Here is a 23,717-nt window from a genome sequence, read left to right on the forward strand (position 1 = left end):
CCAGGTACAAGTCCTCTTAGAAATCAGCTGGACAACTGGGATAAGTCCTTTTGCCTTCCTGGGCCTTGTTTTTCTCATCTGTGAATTGGACGGCAAATGAGATGCTGTGCTGAGTATTTCAGATGTTAACTTTACCCAATGCTCTACAAGAGTAGTTATTCCTACCTCATTTGCAGAGGAGGAAACAAGACCTAGACATGAAAATAACTTGTCTAGGGTAACTTAGTCTCAGCCCCAAATGTAGGTCCCTGCCTTTTCAGGAGGCTTGAGGCACAGGTCCTGGGGGCTGTGTTTAGGAAGCTTTCCTGGAGCCAGCCAGGGATGGTGGCACATGCCTGTAATCCTGCTTGGAAGGCTGAGATTGGAGGGCCACAGGTTGGAGAACTGCCTGGGCTATAGAAGGAGTTCAGGGCCAGTCTGGACAATTTAGTGATCAAACAACATCAGCAGTAACAACAACAAACCTTCAAATAAAAAACAACAACAAACCAGAAATTCAAGGGTTGTTGGGCTACACAGCGGCATGAATGGTTCTTGACCTCAGATGAACTCACATTTGCTGCCCAGCATTCTTGGTCATTCTTTTCTTCCTCAACCTGGCCCAGGCCCACACTTTCTAACCAGGTTTATCAGATTCAGTGATAAGACACAAAGGCTCTCATTATTACCTAGGTTTCATGGTAATATTTTATTTCAGCAGGTGCAAGCAACAGGAAGCCCCTTGAGTGTAGAGGGAGGGACTTTGAGGAGGAGATGGACAGCCAACCTTGAGCCTAGGGAGTCTGCTCAGACCACAGCTTATGGGGAACATTTTTTCCCACCTGAGGGAATGAGGAAAGCAGGTTGGTGGGGGTTCAGGCTGACATGTAGCCTCATTGAGGAAGATATTGCCCTTTTCAGTAAGACAAATATTCTCCATTAAATATCAGAAATCAGTGGAGGGACAAGTATGTAGTTCATTACTAGAGCCCATAACTCACACGTACCAGAGTTCAGTCCCCACCACTCACACAAAAACAAAGAACAAGCAACTGAACCCAGCCTTCTGACTTGAGAATACAGACTGATTATTTTCTCTGAAAGAAACAAGATGGTATTTTGGCATCAACAAACAAACAGCATCCAATTAATACCCACGGAAATGTCCAAAATTGCCCATCTAAATGCTTGAAAAATCTACTTCTAACACACTTGGAAGCATTCTGGAAATTGCTCATTCACCAAGTATCACAGGCATCCTCATGCCTTTGAGAAGGGTTCATGGGGAACAGCTGCAAGGACTGTGCAGCCCCCTCCAGATGGAGCTGGACTCTACATCAGGAAATGCCCAGGGTGGCAGCAGGCAAGTGTGTGAGAGCAGTGTTGTGGGCAGAAGCCTCAATGAAGGAACCCTGAGGCGCTAGGAGAGAGGAGACGCTCAGTTAGGGAGAAGTCGGGCAGCGTGTAGTAAAATTAACTAGATACGTTATGTGGGAAACAGATCCAACAGGGACAGGAGCCAGTGTGGTGGCTCATGGCTTGGAATCCTCGAACTCTGAAGCTGTGGCAGGGTTGTTGCAGGGTAGCCTGGGCTACAGAGAGAGACCCTGTCTCCAAACAGACTGAGTGGGGAGGTTGGAAAGATCGGATGGGGGGGGGGGTTGATTGGAATACAATGTAGCACAGGCTACCCAGGCCAAGAGGAGCCCTTTCCTCTTAGTTCTCTTCCATCTCTCTCCTCACCTGTCTCATAGACACAAGCTCCCAGTCTCCACTAAGCAGCATCCTCAACACTTCCCGGCTGCTCTGTGCCGCCTGACACTTCCTAGCGAACACAAAGCCTGCTGTGTATTTGAGAGGGCCAGTTGCAGGATCATTGAGGTTACCCCCCCCCCCCCTCATTTGGAAGCCTCACCAGCCAAAGGTGCAGTGAGAGAAATGATGGTTCAACGCTACATGAAGCATGCAAACACACGCACCATGAGACAAAAACCTCATACAAGTGATTTTCAAAAAGAAAAAGAAAGCAAACTTGTATACAAGCTCTGCTTGTTATCGTTTGTGTGACTGGAAACAGGGCAGAAAGGGAGTCGGAGAGGAAAACGATTTGTTGGCGGAGGAGAAATGCATGTTTTCTTTTGCAGTTACCTTTATTGTTTAACAGTAGAGCCAAGTCAATTTCAAAATGCAAACACCCCTGGGAAAGTAACAATGTTCTCAGTCCTGGGCATAGAGTCTTGTGGTCATAGAGTTTCTGAAAAAATACCAGTGCCTAAACCTCAAGAGAGCAGTAAAATCAGAACCCCTGTGGGTGTGTCCCCTTGCCACTGTTGTGGAGCATTGCTGTTTGTGTTCTGTTTTATGTTTTTGCTTTGAGACAGGATATCACTTATGTAGCCCAGGCTACCCTAATCTTGCAGTTCTCCTGCCTCTGCTTCCCACGTGCTGGACTTATAGGCATATGCCACCATATCCAGGTGGCATTGCTGTTTGAAAAGCTCCCAAGCGTGCCCAGGTTGAATGGCATCAGGCAGTGGAGTGTTTGTACCTGCCCACATACCTTGGATCAGTCAGCTGGACATCCTAACCCTAGGTTGGTGACCGCTGTGTACAAAGGCAGGAAACATGAGCTTAGGGCTGGAGAGAGATAGCCTATTTGGCATTAAAGGAGTCTTTGGGGTAAGGTGGACTGAGTAAGTACTGTGAGATAAGATAAATAAGTTGTGTGTGTGTGGTGTGGGTGTGTGTGTGTGTGTGTGTGAGAGAGAGAGAGAGAGAGAGAGAGAGAGAGAGAGAGAGAGAGAGAGAGAACCTTGTCTATATATCCTTCACTAGAAGATCTCCAACTGTCCCGGTGAGGCTGGTCTTGTTCCCATGCATCCCTCCTGGGACATCTCCCCCATTTGTGCCCACCCCAAGTCAGACATCCCTCACCATCTGCCCGGGCCCTCATGCTCACAGCATTCCTCATCCTTTGCACCTGGTTGGTAGGTTGTCACCATCTGTCCTCACCTGTTTCTGCGACAAGAGAACTTTCAGTTCTGTAGTGAGTGCCACATAGGGCAGTGCTTGGCATGTAAGAGATGCTCGATTGCTTGAAGCCGGGCATGATGCTGCACATCTGTAATCTCAGCACTCAACAGTGGGAGCAGGAAGATGCAGAGTTCAAGGCTAGCCTGGTACATAAACAAATAAAATTTAAAAAGCACTTAGAGTGACTATTAAATTAATATAAATAAATGCATAGGAGAATATGTACATAGGTGTGCGTGTGCACTTAAGATAAATTTGCTTAACAAACACTCAAAGGTGTTTAGGCCAGTTAGCATTATAGTTTGTGAAATCAAACAGGTTCCGTGTCAAAAGAGCTCTTGCATTGACCTGGGAAACTAGCCTTTGTTCACAGTATTGTTTCTGAGACAAATGAAATCCGTGTGTGTTTTAAATAACCTGTTTCCAGATGAATGTTTACATTGAAATGCAGGCTTCATTTAAGCACAGCCTGTACTTTTCCAGATGCCCCATGCTGAGTCTTGAGTATTCTTTTTATAACTTCTATGGATCACTTGACTAGGCCGACGGGAAAAAAATCTCCTTCCAGAAGCTCAGCCTAGAAGGCTTCCCTTTTCCCTTTTGGCAGGTGACATCTATGAACAGAGTCTGGACTCCACTTTCCCAGGCCTTTGCAAAGTGCATCAGCTACTTTTTCCCCAATAATTTCATGAGCAGGTGGGGCAGGTATTCAGCACGTTAAAGCAAGGGCTAATCATGGTGCCTGACACATGCTAGGCATGGCCCCAAGTCCTGCAGTTCTTCACTTTCTCCCTTTCATCCAAAACATAAGCAGCCCTCCGCACTAAAGTATGGAGAAAGGAGCTGACTCTTAGCACAGTGCCAGTCAGCCCCGCTACACCGTATAGTGCGGGTCCGTTGAAGAAAGAAGGCACTCCCAAGATGAAATTTTAAGGCCTATGTGGCAGCAGGAAGGTCCAACCTCTTCTGATGGCCTGACCGCCAAACAGCCATACCAAAGCGTATTTATTGAAAGTTATACAAAGTATTTCCTCATACCGAGGTCTCTAATCTTAATTCACATGTCTTAATGAAGAAGAGCATCACATGCCTCCATGGCTCTAGTCCTTTATTATGTATCGCATGCATACACAAAAATACAGGAGCCTCAGGTGTGCCTGAGGTGTCTTGTGACCAAAATCATGGGATGCCTGCAAAGCCCCTTCAGCAAAACAGTTCTACAGATCACAGGAAACAATCACTGTCTTCCACAAGGATTCTTCAAGGTCAAAGCACTTCTAAAAAAAAAAAAAAAAAACAGTTGTTTGTTCTAATGTCTACTCCATACAGTGATTTTGCTAAATTCTTACAACAGCAGTCTCCCTCCATCCACAATGGAGGCAACGGTTATCTTTTTCCAACCTCCATTAAAACATAGAATGGGGCTGGGGAGATGGCTCATCAGTAAGGGCACCAACTGCTCTTCCAGGGGACCTGGGCTTGATTCCTAGTGCCCAACACCTGGCTTACAATGGTCTGTAACTCTAGTTCCAAAGGACAAGACGCCCTCTTCTGGCTTCCTTGGACACTGTATCCAAGTGTCCATACATATAAACATCCATACATATAAAATCATACAATAAAAATTTAACTAAATGAATCATCAAACAATGCAAATCAACTAGAACCCACTAAATTGTGGAATCCTCCAAAGAACCAGCCACGTTTCACCTTGGGGGAAGAGCACCTGGATAGAATGGGGAATGTGGTTAGTGTAGGGAAGGGATTTATGTGTTAAAGATGTGTGTAAGCAATAATAGAGAACGAAGTCTGGCAGAAGTGCAGGGGAGGCAGGGCTTAGAGAGAGATTTCTCTCTCCCCTTTTGATGATTGCTGGGAAAGAGGAGGCAGGAAAATATCTTGGTCTGAAAAAGAATAAGAAAAGGGGCCCAGCCTTCTGCCGAGAAGTCAGGTGGAGCTCCACGTCCCTTGCCCTCAAGGGACTTTGTGAGCATGAAATGATAGGCAGAAGCCAGGGCCTCACTTTAAGGAAAAGCAGAGACAAAATGAATGAAAGCTCAACTGTAGAGAAAGCAGATCGCCCCTGGGAAGACTTGCTTTTAGTTTTTCTAACACAGCTGGGCCTCGGCTGCTTCGAGCATCACGCTCTCCAGCTGTAGATATTTGAAGGAATAATTTACGTACTCAGAGAAGGGCAGGCATGAGTTCTTGAATGCTGACACTGAATTTTCATCTGAAGCACTGTCTCAGCTCGGGAAAAGAAGATGGAGATGGTCAGGAAATAAGGATTTGATCGTCTTCCTCAGAATCCTTGGGTACCAGATGCTCCCAATGCCAAAGTCATCCATGCCACCCAGACATTTCCAGAAGTCATCCAGTCCCCAGCTCCAGTTCCAGCAATGTGAGGAAAGAGACCGCCCTCCACATTTTATACCCTGTTCTGGGTCATAGCAGAGGGTCATGGCTTGGCAACATATGCTTACTCTAGCCTAGATGTAAATCCTGCATGAGTCATTCTGAAGCTTGTCCTAGACTTCATCATGTGAGGAGAATGTTTTCCTTTTCCTTATCAGCGACACACACACTCTAGCTGTTTTCCCCAGCAGGATGTACTTTATCTTACCACCAGACGATGAAAGAGACAGTTCATGACAGTTTGTCAGGCAAAGGACCCAGGAGTCCCAGGGCTTGGGAGGGGACAGGATGGACAAGTGGCGCTCAGCAGATTTTTTAGGGCAATAGAGCTATTATTCTGAGTGCTGCCATATTGTGTGGCAAATGTCATTATCTGCTTGTCGATCCCTACAGGAGGACCAACACCCAGAGTGAGTCTAGTGTTGATGGTGAGCCTTCACTAATGATGGTGTTAGTTAATGTTAGTCCACCAAGGCGCCTGGATAGAATGGGGACCCAGCTTCTGAAGGGACCCGGTTTGTATAGGATAAGGACTGACGTATTAAAGTCATTGAGAACAAGGTCTGGCTGGAGAGACGTGCAGAGGGCAGAGTTAGCAGAGAGGCAGCACACACCATATCGCTCTTTCCTTTTAGAGAAACCCTTGCTCTCTCCACACCAGCGCTTTAGGTCAGGGGGGAAATTTTGGGCTTGTTTTTGTTCCTTGCTGCTCAGTTTTAGATGTGTGCAAGCCAGCAAACTCATTGGTAGAGTGCGTTAGCAGCCAGCCCGGGCTCCTGAGCTCAGGGGTGAAGGGGTGAGGGACACAGGTTCCTTTTCAGTGGAGTAGCAAGCGGCTGACTGCTTAGGAACCACATTTTTCGGGTTCTGAAAACACACAGTGCGGAAAATATCGCTACTGTATGAGCTGTGATGAGCAGTTGTCCAAGGGAAGCCCACACCTACAGACTGAGAAATCAGTCAGACACAAAATGTGTCCTCACGGCTTCATTCCGCAGCACGTAAGGTTCAGGGCCCTTTGTGAGTTAAAAGAAAAGGTGTCCTAAAATTGCTGTACATTTAGTCTGCCTTTAATCCCCACCAACACTCAGCGAGAAGCCAAAACACAGCGAACTGGTAGACTGTCAGAGGGAAACGCACATGCTCTCATCATGTCAGTGGGAGACGTAAAATCATGAGCAAAATTCAAGTTTCCTGCCCAGGACACAGAAAAACACCCAATACATGAATACTAAATAAATGAAGTTGTTTTTTTTTCCCCCAAAGAACATACATGCCGGGGCTGAAGGTAGAGCTCAGTGATTGATAGGACAAAATTTAGTGGGTCTGAGGCACTGGGTTCGATTCCCAGAGGGAGAAAAAAGGGAAAGAAGTGAGACAAGGTGGGGGAGGGGAGGAACAGGATGAGAAGACAGGGGAAGAGGGAAAACCTCACATGCCTGAGTATCTTAGATGCTAACATAAAACGGACAAGATCTTTAGGCCCACAATCTGATTCTCTGCAGCATTTCCTTAGATCTGTCTCCGCAGAGAATTCTGATGTGGATATGATAGTGTGTGTGTGTGTGTGTGTGTGTGTGTGTGTGTGTGTGTGTGATGTAGAATATGTGCACGTGTTTTAGTTCGAGAGGAGGACACTGGGTGTTGTTTTCTCTTATTACTCCCCTTCCCCTACTTTCTGTCTTTCCTTTTTTTTTTTTTAACTTTTGGACACAGTCTATCATTGAACCAGAAGCTCACCAGCTCACTATTTGGGCAAGTCTGTCTGGCCAGAGAGTTCCCAGCATCTGCCTTCCTCTCTCTGCCCCCCACCTCCTCCCCAACACTGGAGTTACAGACATGCGAAGCCATGCTATTGTTACATGAACTCTGGGGCTTTGAATTCAGGCCATCTTGCTAACACAGTAGGCACGTACTGAGCCATCACCCAGACGGTGGTGGTACCACATTAGCTTACCGTGGACCACCTTGCTATTCCTAATGCTGGATACTACTAATGTGAAAGCCAGGTGCCTGTAGGCTTCAGATTGTAAAGCACTTTGGACTTCAGACTTCTGGATAAAAAAGTATTCAACTAGGAATGTCTACACACATATTCCAGACTCTAACCTGAAACAATTAAGGTCCCAAACATTCCAGATTAGGATGCTCAAGTTATATTTGTTTTCTTCCTGCTATCAAAAACATTAGGGATGAAAGTCTGGCAGATCACCTTCTTGGTACCTCAAAGAGGAGGACACGCCTCCATTATCCCTGAAAATTAATTGACTTTGTTTAAAAATCAAGCACATTATACTGACCTGGCAGCAAATACCTATAATCCCAGTTCTCAAGATGCTGAGACAGGAGAATTACAAGTTCAATGCTAACTGGTTCCCACAAGGTCTCTGATCTCAACATATATTTCATGGTAAGCCTGCCCACCTTAACACACATGAACATACACAGCAGATGAATAAATGAAAAATGAGTATAAAAAGTAAAATCTAGGCTATTCATTTAGATAACTAATAAGAAGAAATTGGAAATAAAGGTAAGTCTAAAGAAGCCCATTGCCATATCATTGTATTTCATTCTGGAACAAAATTTGAATTTCCTTCTAAATACAGGTATCACTGAAACTATGGACACTTAATAAAACAAAATAACAAGTCACTTTTGTAAAGAGATGAGACCTTGCTAGATCGCACAGTCCCACTCCCTGGGGCCTTTGCCCAGGACAAAGAAGGTGGCCCAAACTGGCCAGAGGCGAGCTGGCTTCTCTATCCTGAGAGGATTTATATAGAGTGGTGTTGACTTTTACTTAGTAGAACCTCCCTTCCAACACCCAATGGGCCAAGACAGACCTTTTTAATTCCATTCCGGAGTAAGAGTCAGTAGAACAGTGAGAAAGTCCACAGGAGACGGGACACACTACCCACGGCTGGCTTCTCTGCCTCCACGTTTGCTAACAAGCATCTAATTATCTGCTCCGCTGTACAATCTCCTTAAAGACCACTGGAGATGGCTGCGTGGGACACGCGGGTCTAACGCTGGACTGTCGCGTGTCGTTTTCTGAACCTTGCCCATGTTTCTTTCTCTTGCAGAGCCACAGGCTTCGGCTTCTTGAACGCGCTCTGTAAAGCTGCGGCGGTCCTGGGGAACCTGATATTTGGCTCCCTGGTCAGCATTACCAAAGCAATCCCCATCCTGCTAGCTTCCACCGTGCTCGTGTGTGGAGGACTCGTGGGGCTGCGCCTGCCCGACACACGAACCCAGGTTCTGATGTGACGGAACAAAAGCCGCCATCTCTTCCCACCGTGGGTCGGTCCTGCTGCCTGACTCAAGGCTGCAGAGATTTTGTGTATAGAAAAGCGGCCGGGTATCAGAACAGACTTTCGCTGTGACTTAAAGTGTAGCTGCGTATCGTCTTGCCCCTCCAATGTGACTTTGCACTGTTTTGTTTTTTCCCAGGCGTTGTTATCTCTATCTAACCGTGATCCTCCTGCCTCCCGGTACCCCGTGGAAGTGTTCCTAAAATGTCCCAGTCAGCCAGGCTTTCCTGGCGATTCTGTTCGCTAAAAAGTCTGTGCTGGTGTAAGAAATAGACCCTGCCCTGAGGCATCATTAACAGGAAGTTTAAGTTGGCATAATTGAGTTGGTGCTGAGGAAAGGGATTTCTTTCTTTCTTTCTTTCTTTTTTCATACAGAGTGAGATTTCCTGTTTACTTAGAAAAAAAGAACACCCAGCCACTCTATTACAACAGGGTGTTTCCAGAGAATTGTGTGGCACCAAGCATGCCTGGGGCGGGGCTTTTTCAGGCAGGACCGGTTAAGGTGACTCTGCTAGCAAGAAAAATTTAAAGTCTGTCCCCAGTCGTCAGCAAAAACCTGCCTGAGCTGCAGAAGCCAGATTTTAGAGCCTGATCCATGTGAGGGCTGCAGCCATCACAGTGTCTGTCTGGGGGGGGGGGGGGGGGGGGACAGAGTTTGAAGACCAGACAGAGATCCTCTGCCTCTCTTTGCATTTCCTAAGCAAGCTGTCCCGGAATTGGCCAGATAGCAGATTCAGGGAAAGAAAGCCACTTCTTAAAAAGTTCGAATCTGCCTCTTCAATTCCGCTACTCCTTTCCAATGTCTCTGGTCCAGCGATTGGCCGTGGAAATTAGAAATTGGTAAGGCATTCACAACCAAAGCCATTTGGAAATTCAAAAGGGCACCTCTCTCAATACTGTTTCTTGAGGGTCAAAGCCATTCACCCTCCTTTGTTCCTCTGTCCACTGTCACTTTTTAGCCCCCATCTCCACAGCAGGTCCTGTCCCTCCAGCTTCCCGGGGCTATGGGCACCCAGCTTTGTCTCTGGATTGCCTCTGAGCCCGCCTCCTCTCCCAAGCAACCCTCTGGCAGGCTGGGCAGCATCTCCTGGTTGATGTCTGTCTGTTTTACCTCTGAAATCTTCATGAGCGTAGAAGGAGAGGTCAGCAGGACATTCCCACGGGCCAGCTGTCAGCTAAATGACCTTCTGGTCTCTCTCTGACTGCCCCTCCCCCAAGCCCATCCTTTTACACGTCTTTGAAATCTGAAGCCACCTTGTAGATTTGCAGCCCGCGATAAAAGCCAGCATAAGCTCCATATTTGAACAACATTCTCTTTTTTAACTCCCTCTCTCTTGGTGAAGGGTAATCCTTGTTGCTTATTTTCTGCTATTCCTGCATGACCACAGCCCTGGGGCTTCCACTAAAAGGAAACTTTTGTTTCCACTAATCAGTATGTTCAGAGATGGCCCTCCTCCCTGGAGCTACCCGCACCCCACCCCCACCTCCCCTCCCCTACCACATCCCCTGATCCCTCCTGGAGCTCAAATTCTGTGAAAAGCTCTTTGATTAACATAAGCCATTAATCCACTGTCCCCAGCAAGTAATTCAGGCTTGGTGGTGGGGACAGCCTAGAGTTAAGATGGGAAGCCTCAGAGAGTAGTAGTTCCCTGGAGATAATATAGATACTCAGAGCCAGAACATCAAGGATATCAGGGCAAAATCTGTAGAGGTGGCCAGAAAAAGGAAAATCTTCAAGACCAGGCATGATTGATTTGAAAGACACCAACAAAGCAGGGACCAGAACAGAACTCATTTCTGCTTCCTTTTGCATCCCTGGGAAACAAACCCATAGTTTAAAAACATAAGAAAGTATCTTTTGCATTATTCATTTCTCCACGTAGGTTCATTTCCCCCTCCTATTTACCCGTGATTTGTCTTTTTTTTTTTTTAAAGGCATGTTTGGGGCCCAGAGCAGATCTTTGGGTTGAAGGTGACATGTACAGAAAATGCTGCAAAAGTAAGATATGACTCTATCTTGGCCCAGGAAGGAAAAGCCGACATATGCAAGGGCATTGCTTTCTCTACTCTTGCGTAGTAGTGAACTCACGGGATAATATTTAGTCTCAAATTGCCTGTGTTCTCTGTCTTACGGTCTAACTCCATCAAGTCCATTCCAAACTGCAAGACACAGTTTTTATCTGGATGCTGGGTTGGGTCAGCATGGGATAACCCAGCAGAACCCTGTTTTGTAAGGCCCTCTGCCGTCTGTCCTCTTCAGAACTATTCTGGTCATCTACCCCAAGCTTCCCAGGTGACCCAAGAGGGATCTCTTCTAATCTTCTGGACAATCAGTGGTCACAAACCTTCTTGGTCACCACCTTTCCCACCTCCCATGTTTTTTTCCTCAGCCTCTTCATTATGCATCACATTCGTTGTCCATGATAGTGTCTTCACTGCTTCCCAAGTATGTGGTGTGGCTTGTTGGGGTTTAATTAGAGATTAAGAGTTAACCGTAAGATTCAACAGAAGTTTTATGAGTGTTATAGGCCTTGGTACCAGGGCAGACATCTGCTGTCCCATTTCATCATACCCAGCAAAAGGAAATTGAAAGCTGATTGAAAAAGGAAAGGGAACAGCCCCGTTTGTACCTGAATTTGGAATTCCGTTTCTGACTAAGATTTCCCCCATTGCTCTTCGGAATCAGTCCAGGACACTCCCAAGTTTTACTATCACTGAACCCTCTCAATAGGAAAGAAAACAAAACAAACGATAGCAAACCAACTGCTCTGCACTGTGACTTCTGTCAGATGCCCCGCTCTACCTGTTGGGTCTTAAGGCTCCATTCATTCCTGTTTCCTGATCTGTCTCACAACTGAGTACTGACCCAAGACACAATATCCGTGGGGTCTCAGAGGCACAGGCTCCACAACCAGGCAGAAATCTTTCCGGGGCGAATGCGTTTGATCTTAGCCAAAAGGCTGAGAATTAAGTCACTGGACATATTGGTCCTCAGTTTCCCTGTCTGTAGAGAAAAAGGATGACACTATTTTATTCTCTAAGATACTATGGGACTAAAATGAGAGTAGCCTCATCTTATCTGACTTCTGTTGATGGGAAGCCCCCCTTCATGTCATTAGACAATAACCAAGTCTATAAGGAGGTGGCTTGGGAAGACCTCATACCATAGGCTAGAACAGCTTCCATGTTGTCTATGCTGCCCACGCCTAGGGATTAAGTGTATCTCGTGTCAGTGCCTCTGGAACGGCCATTGTTATCCACCCAGGGAATGGACGACCCTGGAAGACACACTGCAGTTAGAAGCCAGTCTGATGGAGGTAGACCCACAAAGGCTGGATCCTCTCCATCTACTTCACTGTTTTCTTGAAATTATCTTAAATGGATCTAGGCCATCAGGAACAATGTTTCTCGATGACTTGACATAAGCTGGTAGATGGATCCTCATGTACAGATTCCACCAATCAGAGCTCAAGTTTGCACCAAAAACTTATTTGCTTTCAGAGTATCTCTGGACATCAAGGGAGAGCCAGCAAAAGAGATGTGGCCCTGGAGGGTGAGTCCAGTGTTCTGTTGATAACGTTCCAGCGATGAGATTACTGCACCTGGGAGACATTCTAAACTCTAGGATCAATTCCAGAGCATTCTGTGGGAATACTTTCTGATGTCTTCTGCCAACCAAAATAGAATATGATATTCTCCAGTTTGTTTCTACCTTATATCAAAAAGGCTTTTTACTTATTTCTTCATCAAGAGGCCTTATTTGTTCATATACAAAAGGCTCCGAAGCCAGGAATGCCTGGATTTGACCTCCACCTGGAATTGTAGACAACCGACGTATTGTTTGGGACCTACTGGCTGTATATCAGGTTTCTTTTAAATCCCATATTGTGCCAAACTTAGACTAGTTACCAACCATCCTCACCACCACCCCCCAAAAAAAAGTCATGCTGAGACAACAAAAACACATCTGCACAGTAGAGTGCTCAGAAGTGACCTATGTGTTTCTTCAAGTTTTTCTTCTGCTGAGCAAAGTGTCTATTTTAGGTAACATGTCCCTTGAATCTGACAAAAGGAACTTGTCAGGCGCTTAGACGCATTGCGTGTCCTTTCCCTGTTTCAGGAAACTGGCAATTCTCCATGTACTGTTCTGTCGCTTTCACTATTGACGGTTCCCCTGTCAACAATCTCTCAGCAGCCACATGCAAGCCATCGGGGCTTCCTTCCACCTTTCTCAGCTCCCAGATGCAGCTGAGTCATCCCAGCATTCCGAGCCCCAGGGTACACAGCCTGCTGGTCTGTTTAGGTCATTGATGAAAGCTGGTGGAGCTGGGTTGAGGAGAGAGTTGGGTAGAGTAGGTATATCTCCTTTCATGAGTTTGTTGGGTAAGTATTGGCTGACCATCATGCTAGGTGTTCAGGCACAAGGCTGTGTGTGGATACGGAACTCTTTGTGGCATCTCTTTGAGAACAGGGAGAACCAGGGGAATGAACAAGACACTCTCGTCTCATCTCATCTCACGGTGTGTGTAAGGCCTCTCTGTCAATGTCACATGTCTCCAAGTTCTAAACAAGTTATAACCTACAACAGGTAGTACCAGAACTATGCAGTGACCGGGGTGACCTGTGACAGAAGAAAAAGCTTCTTAGTTGGACAGTCTTTGTGGGAGGGAGTCCTAAACAGTCCTTGAAAAGTAAGACACATTCAATCACGTGTTTTTTCACATGGTCTCAACAGGAAATTGCACCAAGATTTGTACAAAGAGGAGTCAGCAGCAAAGACAGGCCTTGCCTTTCTGGAGATGTCTATTTCTCCAGAGCTGTTCTTTACAGGGAGCTAGGAAGTAAGTGTGTTCCGCTCTGGGCAAGCTAGAGCTCTCTCTCCAGGGCCTCAGCGAGCCCTGGCAACTGACTGCTGATCTCTGGCCTCTCCTCCACCCCTCCCAGGAGGTGTTTCCTTTCTGATGTTAGAGATTTGTGACTCAGTCATGCTGTCTTGCAGACATCCAAAAGCGACTTTCCCCTTCTGTAGCCTCAGCAGACAAGTCACCCAGAAAACGGGTTCTGACAACAGGAGGCTTGCAATGGAGATTACAGGTTACGGTTTGAAGTAGAGTGTGGGGTTGTTGCCAAGTGTTCTGAAGCTGCAGAGGAGCTTTGGGGCTCCAGAGCCTCCAATGAGGCAGGGCAAAGAGAGCGTGGAGCCACTGGCCCTCTGAGAGCCCTTGGGTGCCTTTTCTTCTCCCCAACTCTGTCCCTGTCCTCTGGCGGCTCATATTCACTCTCTTCCTTTCATGAATCGCCCTCCTTCCTTCTTGTCACCTCTTGACTCCAGCAGGGTCCAAAGGTGAGGGTAAGCACTAGGACTCAGGAGTGTATGTGTTCTTGACCAAGGAATGTACATGTCCTTACCTGTATGGAACACAGAGGATGGAGACCCTGGGGGAATAGGAGTGAAGTGACATGGTGCCCCATGGGTCCCTGTAAGGGTTTGCATGTCTGATGTCCTTCTCCTAACCCCGCTCCCTGATAAGACTAGCATAGAACCAGAGGGGCCCATCTCTGAGCAGAAGACACCCTTTGGCTTCCCAAAGGAGCATTCCTCTCCAAGAGCATGGCATTCTGTGAGAAACAGATGGATGGCACATAGCTTTTTCTTGTCTGCATAAATCCCTACTCAGTACTGAAGGTCAGATGCTTAAGCTACAAAGGTTGCCCATCCTCTGCCTGCCCTACCATATTTGTGTGGCCCCTAGAGCCAAGAGCATCGAGAACCAAAAAGAGGCAACAGCTTTCAGCCTTTGGTTCAAACTCAGATAAGTTTTCATGTCAAGCTGAAAACCTTCCATGTCAGCAAGGATAGGGGGCCCTAAGCAGCTTCCAGGTGCTGTGAGAAGGACTGGCCAGCCAGAACATAAGGGGTAGTGTCGTCGAAGTCTCACCATGGCTGGGAACAGGCTCAACCCAGTTCTTCAGACCCAGTTGTTAAAGCTTCAGGAATTTTAAGAAAGCCAGTCAAGAAATATAGCCATCATTAAAAGTTAAATACAATTGAATCAGTTATATTTTAAAGCAATATCTATTCAAAACTCATCACTTTCTACTTATTTTGCTACGTTTTTCTATTAGCCATGCCCTTGAGGAAATAGATGCCTAGTATATCTCTATTATGGAAGTACTATGTAATGGTGTCCTATTGGACGTATATTCCCAATGACAGGGTCAATGACATTATACTGAGCTCACCCACAGTGATAATAATATTTATAGCAAGAAAAGCAGCCCATGCTATAGGTCAGACTCCTCCTGCCCCTATATAACCCCAGGCATTGGTAAACATTTACCAACATCTCACTACCTAAAGCCCTGAAGAATATTTAGCTTCCTATAAGTCAGCAGTCACATGCTTTGCTAGCAGGCCAAGGGCCCTGGGTTCACAAGGAAAGAGGTTGGGCCTCCCCACATACAGACCCAGGCCGGGTGGAATTGAATGTCCCCTCAGGGCTTGTGAGTCAGCATTCCATTACCCGCAAGTACAGGGGAAGGAAAGATTTAGCAAGGACTCATGTCAGTACCCCAAGGCTTCCTTCCACACTCACATTGGCTCAGAATAGGGCCAGCCATGCAGAGAACCCACCGGCCTCTGGGTGTTGTACCTTCAGGGAAAATTGCAGAAAGTTAGCTGTTTCATACACATTCCCAAGCGTGGTTGTATGTCCCCTGCCTGACCCAGGCAAACACCGGACAGACCATGAGCTCTTTATCAGTGTCTGAAAAGGAAAGCCCGAGAAGAGGTTCTTCACGGTGCACTTCCGCCTTGGTTGCCTGCTCAGCCTGCAGCTCCGCCCTGCTTTTGGCCATGGGATCCCCGCAGCGGTCCTGTCCTTGCTTTGGGTGTATGGGTGTTTTGGCTTCGTATTCTTTCTCGTCTCTGTTTTCAGTGCTGTGTCTGCTGTCCCACTGTTTGGTCCAGCCCCTCCCCTGCACTGTACTGTATATATGTGCTGCATGTGTGAGACCTCAATAACTCCCATTTCAGGTCTCTGGAGTTCCCTTCTCGAGTTCAGCTGATCCTGCTGTGAACTCATCTTTCCGGTATGGCTCCTCTGTGTCTCATTTCCGATTGCCAAAATGTTGGGCCAAGTGTGTTTTCACAAAGGTCCCAAGACAGCCATGTGTGTGTATCCTTGTGAAAGGGCATGCTCTGTGTGGGATGGCTCGTGTACAGCGTAAATCTATCACATGTGGAAGTGTGTATACATTTATATGCCAGATAGCTACCATTCATGTAACAGCTACAAAGATATTTAATGTACATCAGATTAATAAAAGAGCATTTTTTGCTCCATTATATTCAAATAAAGATTACTGTGTGACTGCCCTTCCCTTCCAAACAAATGGCCCTCGAGTTTGCTGGGTGTGCTGGGGCAAACTTGTAATCCCAGTGTTCAAGAGGCTGAAGGAAGAAGGTTGGAAGTTTGAGGCCAGCCTGGGCCACATAGGGAGACCCTGTCCTGTGGAGGGGGATGGAGAAAAACAAATGAACAAACATGAAGCCCATGTTTACGTTCTTAATTCTAGAGAAAGCCAGTTCCTGAGGTGCAGGCCAGTTTTAGTTGCTTTTGTAGGCTGGTTCCATGGGTACTGGTGTGTTGTTGATTTTACAGGGATCCTTCCCAACGGTTACCTAGGGCCACTGGGGAGAAAACGCTGGGGGAGGGGGTGAAGCAGATGCTTGTGTTATTTGGTCCTAAAGCAAGAACAATTAACAGATTTCTGTCCACACATCGCCGCTAATTAATTGATATTGACTGTTTAGAACATTCATTTGAGAACAATGAGGGGGGAGAGATGCTATATTTGATGATGTTCAAATTATAAGTGGAAACAGAGGCTACAAAGCCTCCTATTTGCTGTTCCCCAAAGAAGACTTTTGACAGAAGACCTAAGTATCCCTTTGTTCTTCTTTAATATAGGGTCTTGCTGAGTTTGACAGGCTATACTCCAGGGACCCTCTTACCTCTGTTTCCAGGGTAGCCATGACTACCAGCTCATATTATGGCATCCTACCAAGAATTTGGTTTTCTAACTGTGTATGTGTCTGTGTGAATATACACCATTTGTGTGCAAGTACCTGAAAAGAACTACAGAAAGCGTTGGATCCCCTGCAGCTGGAATTGCAGGCCAGCATAAACTGCCTGTGTGGGTGCTGGGAACAGACCTTGGGTCCTCAGGAAGAGCACAGCACTCTTAACCATCTTCCAAGCACCAAGAACTTTTACAAACAGCGAAGTTATCACAACGTGAGTTGACAACATTAATGATGACCCAGGTTCTTTCTCTCTTTCAGATCAGCTCTCCTTAGTGTACTGGTTTTCATCCCCACAGGAGTTCAAACTAGTGGCAGGAACTCTAAATAGCACATCTTGACATAAAAATCTAAGGGCCAGAAGTAACTGTTCCCTCTTCCTGAACCTTTTTTACATAGAGGAGAAAATTCTGAGTCCTCCAGCAGACTTCCCTGTCTCATTGGCTGGATTTGTATCATCTAAACACTCCTAAACCAATCATAGGAAATGGGATCCTGAGTACCATACTGCTTAGAGCAGACAAGATTCATGTCTCCACAGGGCCAGAGAGGAGCTGGCCTCCCTTGAAGCTAGTGGCTTCTGACTGTCTGAACATGTGGGAGTCTGTTGGAGTCCAGGTTCTTGGGGGGAGGAGAGAGAAATGAGGAAGTATTAGATAGAAAGATAGAAGGAGACGATAAGAAAGACAGAGACACAGGATAGCTGCGGGAGGGTCCTGGGTCAAAACCCCGTCATCTCAAGATTTATTCCAAAGGGCTTTTTATACAGTGCCAAGGGGAGAGGCAAAAGACCTCCCCCTTTCAAGATCAAAGCACAACGTACAGCCAAGTGGACCCTTCAAAACACCTGGTAACCACACCCATGGCCAAATCATCCTATTCTGCAGCCCTACTGGGTAAAGCAAGCTCAGATTCTCTGACCTTGAGTAAGGCCTTACTAGGGAGCCTCTGTGGGCCTCCACATAAACACCTTTGGGATTTCATGAGCAAGGAGTGAGGAAAGTAGAGAGGGGACTGTGAGTGCTGGAGCAGGCTGTCTAATAATAGTAGCCACATGCACCATTTATATTTAAATTTAACTACAGTCTAGAATTCAGTTGCTCAGGCACCCTTAGCTGTATTTGGGACACTCAACTGTCACCTGTGACTGGTGATTGTCATTTTCTACAGCACAAATATAGAGCATCCCACCATGAAGATTCTATTGGCACCTTTCTTTCTATAGGCTTCCTTCTCTTGGTACCTATCTTCACTTCTTATAAGTGTTCTCCCCCAAGGTTCTCTCTTGTTGCCACAGCAACCCTATCCTCAGCCCATCCACCGCTCCATGGAGGTCTTAACCTTTCAGATCTGGACACTTTAAAAAAACAAAAGCAAAATCAAGGTCTTCTTATGTAGCCCAAGCTGACTTTGACTCATGTTTCTCTGACCTCTCACCTTCTTGAGTCCTGGGACTTCAGACCTGTGCCACCACAGCTGGCCTTAGTCCACCTTTTTAAAAAGCTATCCCCAAGGTCTTAGGTTTGATTAAGAATAAAACCTGCAGCCAGGTGGTGGTGGCACTTGCCTTTAATCCCAAGCACTCAGGAGGCAGAGGCAGACAGATCTCTGAGTTCAAGGCCAGCCTGCTCTACAGAGCTAGTTCCAGGACAGTCAAAGCTATACAGAGAAACCTTGTCCCAAAATAAATAAATAAATAAATAAATAAATAAATAAATAAATAAATAAATAAATAAATATAAAAACCACTATTCACTCATTTTCCTTTCTTTTTTGTTTCATGATGACATTTTGATGAGAGCGAGCATAAGACGCTGTATGTCTCAGGGACAATGGGAGATTAGGAGGCTAGGATGCAGATGAATTGAGCAGGGAACAGTATGAGTTCTTTTGTCTTCTTTCTTTGCAACTTTTTCTAAGTATACATGATGTGAATATGTGTGTGTACGCTTATTTACTGGGTGCGAGCTTGAGTGAATGCAGGTGCATGTGCGTGAATAAATGTGTGGGCACATGCATGCACACACATGGAAACTGAAGTTGACGCCAGGTGTCTTCCTCAGTTGCCCGTTATTTATTGAGGCAGCGACTCTTGTTGAACCTAGAGCTCACCAATTCTGTCGAATCTATCTGTCCAGCTTGTCCCCAGGTCCCCTGTTTAGACTTCATACTGAAATAACAGGCAACTGCCATCTCCTCCTGACTGACCTTTTAAGTCTGCACAGTATTGTGGTTTGAAAGAAAACAGTCCCCACAGGAAGTGGCACTGTTAGGAGGTGTGGCTTTGTTGGAGTGGGTGTGGCCTTGTCGGAAGAAGTGTGTCACCATGAGCGTGGGCTTTGAGGTCTCTTTTGCTCAAGATAGTGCCAGTGTTTCAGACCATTTCCTGTTGCCTACAAGATGTAAGACTCTCAGCTCTTTCTCCAGCACCACGTCTGCCTGCATGCCACCATGTCCTACCATGATGATAATGGACTGAACCTCTGCTTTCCTTTATAAGAGTTGCCGTGGTCATGGTGCCTCTTCACAGCAATAGAAATCCTAACTAAGGCATACAGTGAGTGCTTTATCCACTGATCTCTCAATTCGTCATCCCTTTGTGAGTGAGACAAGGTCTCAGGTAGCCGAAATGAGCCTTGTGTTTCTGATCATCTTGCTTCTCCCTCCCAAGTGTTGGGATTACAAGTATGCACCGTCATGGCCTGGCTTCTTTATTTTTCAACCATTTCAGGTGAGTGAAGCCACAGCCTCGTGTGTACTAGGCAGGTGCTGTACCACTGAGGTAGATCCTTAGTCCTCCCTTGTTGAGAGTTCTAAGGACAGTATTTATAAACCTGGCTTGGTCCAGTGTCAGAACCATTCTCACTGTGTGAAGCTAAGCAATCTGGGGGTTACACCAAGGCAACGTAGTCCTAGGAGTGTGCCTTTTCTTGATGATTGGTGTCCAACAAATGGAGTCACCCTGGTTACTAGTATTCATACATTAGCTGGTTATGTCTGCCATAAGAAACGACCACAGACTAAGAAGCTTAACCAAAATTTATTCTCTTGCAGTTCTGGAGAGTTGAAGTAGGAGATCAAGGTATGAGGTCATCAGTTTCTTCTAGGGCCTTCTCTTTTTAGTCGTCCGTGGCCAGCTTGTTCAGATGGTTTCACATAGTATTCCCTCAGTGTATTTCTGGGTCCTAATATCTTATAGGGACACTGGTCTGTATCGGGCAAGGACCCCCCCAAATGAACTCATTGTAGTTTTACTTGAAGATCCTATCTCCAAACATAATTACATTCTGAGGTCCTGAGGGTTTAGGGGATGAACCTATGGATTCAGAAAGAACATACTTTCAGCCCATCTCCCTATCCCAAGTGCTACTGATTTCACGGTCCTTGTGGATGGTCACATTGTTTTCATATGTGTATAGAATGTAATTCACTATGCCTCTGGTCACACAAAGGATAGCATGGGCTCTGTGCATATATATATATATATATATATATATATATATATATATATATATATATATATATACTTGTAATGAGCTATTCATATACAGAGGGAGGTCAAGAAAGAGCAATCCAGGACCAACCCTTGGACCCTGCACTCCTAAGCCCAGAGGCAGACAACACAAGGGCAGACCCCAGTCGGTGAAGTCTGTGTCAAGCTGTTCTTACAGCCATGGCTGTTTGTCTCCTTCTGCCTCTCTCCTCTTTAGAATTCCACAGGAAACCATGCTTTCGTAATAGAACTCTTTTCTTTGCGCTGGACATCAGGGATGTGTTCTACAGCCTCTGAGCAAAACAGCCCTGTAGACCTCCTGCATCACCCTGGTCCTGAAAAGCTTCCTCCAAGACAGTGGCCTGGTTGCGCTCTGGTGGCTACAAGAAGAGCTAGGGAAAGGAGGAGTCCCGGAGCATGGGTAAGACCATGTTACCAGCCCCGAGTACAATTCCTTTGTTAGGTGGGCGCCACACAGGCAGCTTCTCCTTCTGTAATTTGCCGTCCAGACACCAGGTGGAGAAGTGAACCCCACAAAGGAGACAAGCTCCACAAGAAAGCCAGGCTCCTGCCACACAGGGACTCCTGGGGCCAGAAAGGAGGAAGTAAAGGAAGCAGTGTAGTCTAGGGTCCAAGTCCAAGGCTCCAAGCATCCCTGCAACCCCCTGCCTCCAGTGTCTGTCTGCACCCACGCTGCTCCAGAGCCAAGGCGAAGGCAGAAGAGGCAACTGTGTCTACACAGTCATCACTCAGGTACACTCAGTTGCATCCTCTCCCCTCAGGTAGCGCTTTGTTCAGAAGTGCCCTTTGGACGGAGGTTTCCAGGAAAAACCCATCAGCAAATTCAGGCTCGGGTAGGGCTGTAGGGAAAGCTAGAGCGCTGACAGGGGAAGCTCGGAGATCAAAGCTACCCGACTCCTCCTTTAGTTCTCCAAAACTGCGGCCATGCACAGCCCGACGGCAGGCTGTCCGCTGTCCCCTCTCGGGAGCCTGGCGGTGCTGTCCACCCCTCTTGAAACCTGCCGCATTTTCCCACTTCTGAAAGCTTAGGCTTTTGTGAACCTCCATGCTCTGCCCACACCGATGGCTCTGAACCTCAGAGGTGGAGGCAGGGAGTCTCCATTTGGGCTGGTTTAGGTTGGTTGGTTGTGGGTGGGGTTTGGCGGTGGGAGGTAGAGAGTGGGGGGGAGTGGGAGGACGGGGCAGGGAGGGGGAGTGGGGAGTTGGGGGGGGGGGAGCTCCCAGAGGAAAGAAAACTACAAAGACAAAATTAATTACAAAAGTAGCTGTGTAGAGTGCGAAAAGACATTCCCATAATTTACAAATTCTAAAAAGCTGATAAATATAATAAGCCATAACAAAATCCAGAAAAATAATAGTAGTTTTATTAACTTCCTGACATGCCCCTATAATTACTTTCCATAGTTTTTGGCTGTATATTGCATGACTTCATGTAGCAATAACTTTGTTATCCGTGTTGGATAGACAAAATAGAAAGATGAAAGTTCAATTTTGCTTTCTACTAGTCTTGTTTTGTTCTTTGACACCACATCTTGCCATGTAGCTCAGGCTGACTTTGAACTTGCAATCTTTCTGTCTCAGCCTCCTGTGTGGCACTGTGCCTGGACAGGTTCTGTGAGAGTCAAAGTGACATTTTAAGTTTTAATGACCATTTCTAAAAGATCCTTGAAACAAAAATGCCTCTGATCTGCAACCCCCTTGCCCAAAGACAGATAGTTCCTGAAATGCTGGAAGCTGTTGTTCACGGGAGATGACAAGACACATGTGTTCACTCCCCTAAACAAGTTTTTTGACCCATCTGCACCAGATGTGCTTGATCACATGTGGGCGGGAGATTCACAGGCAGGAAATGCGTCAGGATGCATGCTTGCCCTTGATTGGACCTGATGGGAATACTTGAAGCTGCTGCAAATTGTGAGTCCATTCCCTGGGAACCCGGGTGTGGACCAGGCCAGAGCCCATCCACCTGGTCAGTATTTAATTAAAGCTTGCTTCAAACTTGGCTTTAAATTGTGGTAGTGGTCTTAACAATTTCTGCTAATCTTGAACGCTGTCCTGTTTCTCCCCAACTTCTCACATTCTTTCCAGGGTCAACACACAGGCCATATTCATGGTTGTCATCCGGGCTCTAACACTGTCCCTTTGAGTCAGGACACAGGTAAATGAGCAAGGACAGCCTTGTACTCCTGGAAACCACTCCTTCAGTGGGGAAAACCTTTCCAACCACCAAAGCCACTTTGAGCAACACCAACATATGCCCCTGAACCCAAACTGAATATATCCCCAACTCATTCCTGAGGGCTTATCCTCAAACCGTCCAGGCCCTACCTAACAATGGGACAGGTTTGAAGGCACAAAGGCAGAGTCAGACCAAGCAGCAGTTTTAACCGATTAAGGAAACAATTTATTATTACTTGTGATTTTCCCAGTTGCGCAAAAGAGTCAAAAGCCTATGACCATGTGAACAGCTAGGCCCCTCGAAGCCCCTCAAAGGGGGCCTTTGAAAATGGGGGAGCGAAAGGCTTCAGCTTCATTTGCTTCCGGGTAAACATTCCTTTGAATCTGAAAGGCAGGCAGGCAGGCAGATGTGGGTCTGAATCCTGACCTTGCTACTTAGCAGCTATGTGGGGAGGAAGTGAAAATTAGCTCTTTTGAACATTCATTTCTGCAACTCTGTGTTAGAAATGATGACAGTTTGTATTTTCTTTGGAGCCTGTGAGGATTGAGAAAATGTACAGAAAAAGCCTAGCAAAGTGCCTGGTACACACTCACCCAGCAAAGGGCAGCCTATAATTGTCAGCACGGGTTCAAATCTGCTTTAAGACGCAAGTTATTGTCTATACCCCCAGCCCACCCCCGCTTTGGCTACAGGGAGCCAAGTCTCCTTAGAGCACTCAAATATGGTGGTAAGGTAGCAATGGAATCCTGGTATTGCCCAATGCTCCCAAAATTGTGGCAAGCCAGGTGTGGTGGCGCATGTCCGTTGTCTCAGCACTTGGGAGTCTGAGACAGGCGGATAGGCATGCATGAGGGGCATGGCTCTGACAGTTGAGTAGAGGAAGAAAGGGATGTCTAACATATATGGGGGCCTTACCAACTGCAGCCATCCTGGAGTTCAGCACAAGACATGGTGGGCCTGCCCCTCCTCCTGTCAATCAAGGCTTTGCCGTTCATTCTACGGGTTCAAAGGTGATTGAGATACAGCATTTGACCAATGCTCCAGGTCTTCGCCAGTCACCGCGGCATGAGTCTCACCTGAAGAAAATGTTCCAAGGAAAGGAACAAAGATCACTTGCTCACAATAGGCAAAGTGAACAAGGTCGTAGTGGAAGAAATGAATAATTTACAGAGAGGAACAGAATCCAAGGTAGTGTCA

The 23,717-nt window shown here is 46.5% G+C and overlaps 1 protein-coding gene across 5 annotated transcripts in view; it reads left to right on the plus strand.

Annotated features, from left to right (window-relative positions):
- The window catches only part of Sv2c (synaptic vesicle glycoprotein 2C), a 134,346-nt gene extending 125,211 nt beyond the window's left edge, over window positions 1-9,135 (plus strand). For all 5 annotated transcript variants that reach the window (XM_059276322.1, XM_059276323.1, XM_059276324.1 and 2 more), the window contains one exon: window positions 8,514-9,135. In XM_059276322.1, the coding sequence (XP_059132305.1) occupies window positions 8,514-8,697 (184 nt within the window). In that variant the 3' untranslated portion in view covers window positions 8,698-9,135. The remainder of the gene's footprint in view (window positions 1-8,513) is intronic.
- Window positions 9,136-23,717: the final 14,582 nt, after the last annotated feature.

Source organism: Peromyscus eremicus, chromosome 11, assembly GCF_949786415.1.
Source record: "Peromyscus eremicus chromosome 11, PerEre_H2_v1, whole genome shotgun sequence".
Taxonomy (NCBI): Eukaryota; Metazoa; Chordata; class Mammalia; order Rodentia; family Cricetidae; genus Peromyscus; species Peromyscus eremicus.